This window comes from Alexandromys fortis, unplaced genomic scaffold (genome assembly GCF_014885135.2).
Source record: "Alexandromys fortis isolate MF-2015 unplaced genomic scaffold, M_Fortis_MF-2015_v1.1 scaffold_4, whole genome shotgun sequence".
NCBI lineage: Eukaryota > Metazoa > Chordata > Mammalia > Rodentia > Cricetidae > Alexandromys > Alexandromys fortis.
In genome coordinates, this window is record NW_026067944.1 from 21,005,716 (window position 1) to 21,015,255 (window position 9,540).

At 35.1% G+C, this 9,540-nt stretch overlaps 1 protein-coding gene across 2 annotated transcripts; it reads right to left on the minus strand.

Annotated features, from left to right (window-relative positions):
• Positions 1-276: 276 nt before the first annotated feature.
• On the minus strand, positions 277-8,057 carry LOC126505856 (olfactory receptor 5K3-like). Of its 2 annotated transcripts, XM_050149087.1 has the most exons (2): positions 8,046-8,057; positions 277-1,191 (listed from the first exon to the last, which is right to left on the minus strand). In XM_050149087.1, exons 1-2 carry the CDS (start codon positions 8,055-8,057, stop codon positions 277-279), a joined length of 927 nt encoding a protein of 308 aa, XP_050005044.1. The 2 variants fall into 2 exon arrangements, with proteins under 2 accessions (XP_050005044.1, XP_050005045.1); XM_050149088.1 differs by lacking the exon at positions 8,046-8,057 and having other exon boundaries at positions 277-1,200.
• Positions 8,058-9,540: the final 1,483 nt, after the last annotated feature.

Here is a 9,540-nt window from a genome sequence, read left to right on the forward strand (position 1 = left end):
ATATTTTTAAAATTCATTAGACGTATTGCAAATTGTAGCTAGATACAATCTAATGCTTCAACAGTTCTTTAAATTATTCCTGAGGATTTCAAACATATTTAACAGAATTTATTTATTATGAACTAATTGTATTCAAATGTTCTTAGACTTCCATAAGTTAATAATTTTCTTTTACATTTGACCATTTTCTCATTATGTGTGAGTTTAGAAAATGGCATGCTCATCTTTAAATTAGTTGACCAATAACTATGGTCTTTGTTGTCTAATGTTACAGAATCATCTCTTCTTCATGACTTTTTTCATCACATTTATTACTTCCTTATTTCTCAGACTGTAAATGAAAGGGTTTAATAAAGGAATTACTAGGGTATAGAAAATAGCTACAGGTATATCTTTATCTCCATCAATGACTGCTTGTGGTTGTGCATACAGAAAGAGAAGAGAACCATAGAATATTGAGACGGATAGAAAGTGGGATACACAAGTTGATAAGGCTTTCCCTCTACCCTCATTAGACTTCATTTTGAATATAGTGAAAAGTATATAAAAATAAGACACAAGAACTATAGTAATAGTACTGGCTAAAATTGATCCTGCAAAGCTAAATAATGTCAGTTCATTGATATGTGGATCAGTACAGGAGATTCTATATAATGGAAGGATATCACAAAAGAAATGCTTGATTACATGCGACCTACAGAAAGTTAACCTTAAAAGAAGCCCGACTTCAACCATGGGATGCACATTTCCTATTATGTAGGATCCTATGGTCATCTGAAGGCAGAGCTTCTTGGACATCATGGTGTGGTACTGCAGTGGGTTGCATATGGCCACATAGCGGTCATAGGCCATTGCTGCCAGAAGGAAGCTGTCTGTAGTTTCAGCAACACAAAGAAAATAGAACTGTGCCATGCATTCATAGAGAGACATCTTTCTGTCCTCAGAAAAGAAGTTCTGTAGCATCTTGGGAGTAGCAGCACAGGAACACAGGGAATCCATGAGAGCCAGGTTACCCAGAAAGATGTACATGGGCGTGTGAAGACGGCGTTCCATGTAGATCAAGGCTACCAGTCCAATATTTCCCACCATGGTGACCAGATAGATGGCTAAGAACACCAAAAATAGGAGGATCTTCAGGTTTGGGTGATCTGAGAATCCCACGAGGACGAATTCACTTGTCACAGAGTAGTTCTCGGCCATCTCACCTTGTCTGTTGACACTATAATTACAAAGATATAAAATTGTAATGGTGAGAAAAATTTCTCTTTTTGCTTTTTTTTTTTTAAGAGGGAAATTTCTTCTTTGTGCACGGCAATTGTCTCTGGAATGCATGCAATTGTGCTTTTGAGAGTATTTATTACCATACACTCTTAGCATCTATGATTTCTAAATTTAACTCACCTTTTACAGGAATACTGTAATGTGATTCATTTCTGGAGTGACATCCTCGCAATAGGCTTTGTTCACATATTGAAAATAGTACATGTAGCAGTCTCAGAGGGATCTTGTGTATACAGAATCTCCCGCTTCTTAGCATCAGAGGTCTCAATGAGGTTCCCATTCTGAGCATGAACTAGAAAACTGAGCTCTGCTCAAGATGAAAGCCAGGGCACCCTTGCACCCTACATCTAAGGTAAGGAGTGTGTGAAGGTGTTGCCACCCACATGCACAGCCTGGACAAAATGCCTACAAAGAATTCTCAAAGTCTTGACAGGCATAAAAATTGATGTAGATGAAAATATTTAACAAAAGTTTTGCAGTAAGCTAGTCTTGCTCTGTGCTTTTGGAACAGATCTCCTTCACAGACTTATGACTTTTCAAGCACCTGGAACATCAGGGTGGGAAACAAGACTAGAATAGAGCCATGGAAAAGTATTACTCTTCTGCTCTAGCAGGGGAGGTCTCCTGAAACTGCATTCATGTTATAGAAATGTGGGTGATGAATTTATTTTTTAAAATAATAACAAGGATACATTTTAAAAAAAATAAAAAAGTGGAAAAAAAACAGAAAACAACCCCCCCCTCTCTCTCTCTCTCTCTGTGTGTGTGTATGTGTGTAAGTGAGTGAAATGACTGTGTTTTTTTTTTTCTTTCAGGGTTGTTTATTGTTATCTGTTTGGCTTTGCTGGTTGGTTTGTATAGAGATTTGAGTTGATATTCTACTCTAATCAAAAGTAAGTTTCTTTAGTGGAGCCAGAAATAACTAAGTACATATCTGCCCACTCCCCAACCCTGATTTAGCAGTGCAGTGTGGAAAGTTCTGACCTGATAACAAGGCAAGAAGCTTGGCATCCCATGAATGTGCTACAGACCAGGACCCTTGTGAGCATCTGATGTGTTTGGTATTAGGGTACCTGACAGTCAGCAAGGCTTAGCAGCCTGAGGTCTAGGATAATAAAGTTTTTTTCCTGTGATAGCAAAAGTAGGTGGCTTCCTTCTCCTTTAGTGGAGAGGATTAATTCTCATTCTTCACCTTCAGTGGCTAGGGCTCAGGAGACAGGAATAAAACTACACTTGCCCCAGTACTTTTGCCCACTCCCTAGCCATGTTTGTGCTACCTAAGTAAGTTTGCCACTTGCAGTGGTCAGACTTGGAGGAGTATTCAAAGGAGGTTGTAACTGTGAGGCAATATATTCTGAATGTAGCTGTTTGTGGCTTAGTTTTGTATTTAAATAGCAAACAACAAAGGAAATAAACTTGAAACTTATTTGCCATCAAAAAATAAAGCAAAAATTAAAATATTAAAAAGAATTAATTTTTCTGATTTTCTATTTCCTTAGAAAGTTACACTCTCTAAGGTTTGCCATAGCGTGTTAGAGTATCATGAAGATGAAATAATTTCTTATGTTTTGAAACTTTAAAAATAAAAAGCTTAAATTTTCAAATTTTAAATGTTAATATCATTTTGCCTTATAATGCTACTAGTTCTCAATAGTTACTGATTTTTTTGGGACAAACAGATATCTGTCTGATTGACAGATAAAATTATATAAATCTATGGCCAAAATGACTTTATTTTTCTAGTAATCAAAACACTGAAAGAAGGCACAAGGAATTTACTTTGTTCAAGAATATTTTATATGGCTTGTCTGAGTCATTACTGGAAGTTGCTTTAACACATGCCTGTATTTTTTAAGTGATTCATTTGTGACCTTACCTGCAAATTTTGGGATTCTACCTTATAATCATTGTACCTTATAATGTGAGGTGGGTTACAGTATTGTATGTCAACTTGGTTCCACATATCTTGAATTTTGGGAAGAGCTACACAGTCAAGAGTGGAGTCAATATTTAGGAGAAATTAGCATTTACTTAATAATTAGAAAAGCAAACTTTGGTTTTTTTTTTTTTACTAAGGTAAAAACTTAAAATGTTTCTTACCTGGATTGTTGAGGAGCAATTTCTGAAAGTGTGTATTTGTCTTATAGTCAAGATCTCAAAAGTTAAGAATACCTATGGACCTTGATTTCTCAATAATAGAGGTGGAAGAAGCAAAGATCACAGGCTACCCACAGGTAATAGTAGCTATGTACCTTTGACTGGAAACTTAAATCTTCTGTCAAATCCTGAGAGGACTTCCCAGCATTGCATCATTTCTGAAGACAGTGTCAGTCATAAAAAATATGAACTATTTGAAACTAATTAAAACTTTGCAGTGAAAACACGATCTTAACTAAAGTAAGCTTGAAGATTATCTTGCTAGTTTGAATGTAGCTGACCTAACTCTTAAAATTCTCTACTTTTGTGCATACAATCTAAAACAGATAGAAAATAGTTTGGAGTGACTTAGATACTATAATGGAGGCTGTAAAAATAATATGAGTTATAAGAATAATTAGCACTGGACAGGATAAATGGCTTGGCATCCTTATCAGTATGAATATTTGAGTTATCTAAGTTAAAATTTCCAGAACCCACATTGATAAGGTGGGTATGCTCTCATGCATTTGTATTCCTAGCATTTGGGTGGGGATTGTGCCACAAGCCACAACTTTATACAGTAATTGCTCAGCCATCTTTACACAAGTGACTTATCAGATCCAAGGGATCTGGTAAAGGCTAAACCAAAAGGCAAAGATTTTTGGCGTTATTGCTTTGTGAATAAAGTGGCTGTCCTTTGCTGCAGATTTTTCGCTGTAGCTGAACTCCATTTCTCTTACATATTTAAAAATTAATCCCCTAATTCAGAACAATTTGCCACTGCCAGGTCTTGTTTCTCTCTCATAGGTATGCACAGAAATCTGCCTTTCTGCAATTATCTTTATCAGAGGGCATTTCATCAGAGTTTAAGGTTCAGGCAAAGAGCTTCCCATTTAAGATGTTCACAGACCCCCAATGACATAGAATTGTTACCTTCCCAAGCTGTTGTTCTGGTTTTACTCCATGATCAGAACAACTGATAACAGCAAGGCCTGGAACTGACAATTTAGAGACCAGGGTCTCTGTTTTGTTTAGAGCAGTAAGTCTTACTCCAGACCTAGGCCCATAAAAACTGTTGTTATTCTGATTTTGTTAATTTGGATATTCTCTCTCTGCCTTTTGGTTAGTTTGGATAAAGGTTTGTCTATTTTATTGATTCTTTGTATTGTTTTCTTTGTTTCTATTTTGTTGATTTCACCTCTCAATTTAATTATTTCCTGCCATCTAGTTCTCTTAGGTGAGTTTGCTTCTTTTTGTTCTAAAGTTTTCAAATGTTCTGTTAATTCACTAGTGTGTTATGCTAATTTAGTGTTCTGAACTTGCCTTTTAACATTGCTTTCAATGTGGCCCATAAATTTGAGTATGTTGTGTGGTCATTTTCATTGGATTTTAGGAAGTCTTTAATTTCCCCCTTTATTTCTTCCATGACCCATTGATGATTCAGGTGAGCATTGTTTAATTTCCATGTGTTTGTGGGTTTTCTGGAATTAGTATTCTTGTTGACTTGTAGTTTTAAACCTTGGTGATCTGATAAGGTATATTTTCATATTTTTTTATATTTGTTGAGGTTTGTTTTGTTACTGAGTATGTGGTCAATTTTTGAGAAGGTTTCATGAGGTGCTGAGAAGAAGGTATATTCTTTTCTGTTTGGATGGGATATTCTATAGCTGTCTGTTAAGTCCATTTGAGTCATAACATCTGTTAGTTCTCTTATTTCTCTGTTTTTTGTCTGATTGACCTGTCCAGTGGTGAGAGGGGAGTGTTGAAGTCTCCCACTATTAGTGTGTGGGATTTAATATATGATTTAAGCTTTAGAAGTGCTTCTTTGACATGAGTGTGCCCTTGTATTTGGTGCATAGATGTTTAGTACTGAAATTTCCTCTTGATGGATTATTCCTGTTACTAATATTAAATGACCTTCTTTGTCTCTTTTGACTGATTTTAGCTTGAAGTCTATTTTGTTAGATATTAAGATAGCTACACCCGCTTGTTTCTTTGGTCCATTAGTGTTGTAAAAGGAGGAGAAGTGGTCTATGTCCCGCACCCAGCCACCCGGCTAGTTTACACCCAAAATAATTACATGGAAACTGTATTCATTTAAACACTGCCTCTTATATATCTATATATCTCATTATATTCAGCCTCCACTTTGCAGAATTTGGAAAATTAAAATATGTACACCACACCATTGACACTTATTCAGGTGTTCCATGGACAACTGCTATAAGCTCAGAAAAGGCTCAGTAATCACACATTTATTAGAAGTTATTGCCATCATGGGTATACCTGCACAAATACAGACAGATAATGTTCCAGCTTATGTCTCTGAGAAAATTAAAGAGTTTTTTGCTTATATTATTAAGCATATTACAGGTATACCAAACAATCCTACAAGTCTGGCAGTCATAAAAAGATCAAATTAAACTGTAAAGAATATGTTAAACAAATAAAAAAGAATAGAAAATATCCCAAGAAATAAATTACACAATGCTTTATTTACCTTGAATTTTCTTAACACTAATGAGAAAGCGACAACAGCAGCAAAGAGACACTGGATAATAGAAAATCTGCTTAATTAAATCTCCCAGTTTATTTAAAGGATGTTTTGACCTCACAGTTGAAGCCAGGAGATATGCCATTTTGGGGAAAGTGTTTTGCTCTTGTTTCCAAAGGAAAAGAAAGCTATGGATATCATCAAAATTAATAAAGATTTGGTTTGAAAAAGAGAAATGATAGCTCATACACAATGGTGTCAACCATATAGGTGGTAAGGAAAACACATACATTTGGGGGCAGGGTTCTTATCTTTGTAGGAAAATACTCCTTTTAGAAAATTCAAGAGACTTTGGATGTTTGAATACTACAGATGGAAAAATAACTATCCACTAAGGATCATCGAAAAAAAGGAGTGAAATTTATGATGTCATGTTGTCTGACTTTTCTGTCCTGCCCAGTTCCTGCAGTTGTTAAGTACCAAAGAAATCACACAGAGGTTTACATTAGTCATAAACTGATTGACCCATTGTCAGGTAACTGATACACATACATTTGAACATATATTTATGAATATATAGAGCTGGTTTGGAGTTGGACAACGGTTCTGTCCTTTTCTACATTCAAGCATGTTTGTTAACAGAAATATTCAGAAGTTTCTATCTCATGTCAAGAGCCATCTGATATAGCACAGAAAGTAAAAAGAATTTAGAAAAAATTTTACTTTTCTTCATATTTATTTTTGTCTCTATCACTGAATTCCCTTCCATTGAATATATGTATCTGTATATGTATATATAAATAATATTAATTTTTTCACATTGAACAATGAATTTTCCTGCAGTTATCTCTGAAGTTTCTGGAAGAAATTGGAGCCCTACAATAACTCCACCTGGTTGATATGACACCATGACACTGATAGCACTACTATAAGACCTGTTTTGGGTACGAGCTATTCTAGATGGTTCCAACTTGGTTAGATGAAATGGTGTACTTTTTTTTTTTTTACAAAGTTCTTGCCAGAACTCCAAATAGAAACCTCAGAAAAACCCTACCTAATACTCAGAGACTATTTGCAATGATACCATTCTGCAATCTTGGAATTTAATCATCATTTTACTTTCACAGGATCCCATAGAAAGAGCATCACCCCCATAACAGCTGGAAGTAATTCTAGAAGAAGACATCCCCTCTCCCAACAAAGTTTATCTTCTGGGTAGAGACATCATTTCGGGTTTGATTATAATTGGTATAGGGTGGGCGGTTGGGAGGGAATTTTGTAGGCTCAGGGATTTCTTTGAAAAAAAGGGGGAAATTGGATGAGATAATAGATTAGTATGAGCTTACTCACACTAATAACAATAGTGAGTAATAAGGTGAATACTTGTGAGCTCTTATTTATAGGTAATTTTAAATTGGTATAGATTCTTGTATATTAATAAAAACTGAAATTATATTGAATATGTTCCTATTTTTGTTCACATATTTGTATGCTTAGGCAAATTAATTTTGTCATATTGTATGTATGCATGCTTCTACCTCTGCTTAAAACATTTTTGTATATTGATGCAATTTTGGGATATTTTTATCAAATTGCAATGCACATTCCCACCTCTGAACAAGATACTTATACATTGTTTACATTTTGAAATAACTGTCCTCATTTGTTGCACAGTTTTATATTGTATAATATTGTAATATGAAGTCTTAGTCGTTAAGTTATATAGATATTAAGATTAGTCATTTATGTTTGCCATAGTTAGACTAATCAGTGTAGAAGGAGCAACAGTCCGCTTCCTGCCACCTGGCTAGCTTATGCCCCAAAATAACAACACACAAACTGTATTCATTTAAATACTGCTCAGCCCACTAGCTCTAGCCTCTTAGTGGCTAACTCTCATATCTTGATTAACCCATTTCTAATAATGTGTGTACCACCACGAGGTGGTGGCTTTACAGGGAATATTCAGCATGTCTGACCTGGTGGCTTGATCCATGGCATCTGACCAGAGAGAAGAGGCATGGCATCTGCCCCGGAGAGGAGAGGCATGGCATCTGGCTCACTTCCCTTCTTCCCAGCATTCTCTTCTATCTACTCCACCTATCTAATTTTCTGACCTATCAGGCCAAGCAGTTTTCTTCATTGATTAACCAATGAAACAACAGATTGACAAATGACCTTCCCACATCAAATCAGGTTCTTTAGACACATAGAGATTCTTCTGCATAGATAGGCAATCTTCAAATACTTCAAAGAGCTCTAGAATATAGCATTTAAATAACTTAGGGTTCTGTTGAAGTGAGACAAGATTGTTCCTGGCAGCATAGATCTATTCCTAAGAGAATGTTGAGCACCAAAGACACTCTACTTGGATCTTGTTTTCTTCTTGGTAAAACTGGCCTTTGGGCAAAGAACTACCCATTTATCAACCACTGACAAGGTACATGGTATCCAGAAATGGATAAGCAGGACACAAGGAAAAAGACTGTTAAATCTTGCCTAGGCAGGGTAAGATGGTTTTGAAAAATTTCTCTCCTCTGAAAATGGTCTGTCAGTTACTCTAGGCCTTAGCCAAAGTTGGTTGCTTCAACATTGCAATGAGACTTTGGGTGATTACCCAGATAGCCAATTGTCTCTGTAATTTGTTGCACATTTCGGAAATTGCTTGATTGTACTTCCTATTTACTCAAGTAATATTATTTCCTTTCTTGGAACTTCGATGGGGTTGAAGACAAGATAGTTGTAATTACTTTCCTCTTATGACTTGGTCAAGTTATTTATTATACAAGACTTAATCTCATTAGGTTAAGATAATTATTGAATATATTTGTAGTTATTGTATATAATTTTGTATTAGGCTTATAATTCACCTATTTAAACAAAAGGGGGAGGTGCTGTAGGAAATCTTACAGCTAGTAGCCTTTAAGTTACTCACCCACTTGGGCATGACCTCTTATACTATTTATGCTGATGTAAAGTATGCATCTGACCTTTTCTCCAGCTGTGTGATTCGGTTGTTGTTTTCCATTTCAGCATAGGATTGTAATTTGTGAGTCTATCCCTAAATAAATAACCATCTATTATTTTCAATTATGAGATAGTGTTGGACTTCTTTTAAGCATCCTTCTTCAATAGGGTTTGAGGTAAAGTTTCTTTTTATAATGAAACCAGGTAACATGGAGAATAACAACAATTTTCGACTTATAAAATTGAAAGTTACTTCAAACAATGTTTCTAAGTAGATATTATCACCACAGGTGAAAATCACTGGGAACCACTGCATTCACAAAATTTCAAGACATCACCTTCTAGACAAGATTTTGGTTAGTCAGAAAACAAAAACACTTTATTTATACCATAAATATCCAATGAACAGTGTTTTAAGAAAGATGAAAGTAACAGTATTTCCTCTAAGACTTGAATAGATCCTATAAGTTGCTAGTTATACAAATGGAAAACAACATTCTTAGCATTATAGAAACATTAACTTTATCAAATTATGCAGAAACATCAGAAAAGTCAGACCACAAAATATATTACAAGATATATGAAATATATATAGAATGTACTTGTAATATTACATAAATGCCATGAACTATTATATAGATAAATTATATATTATCTAT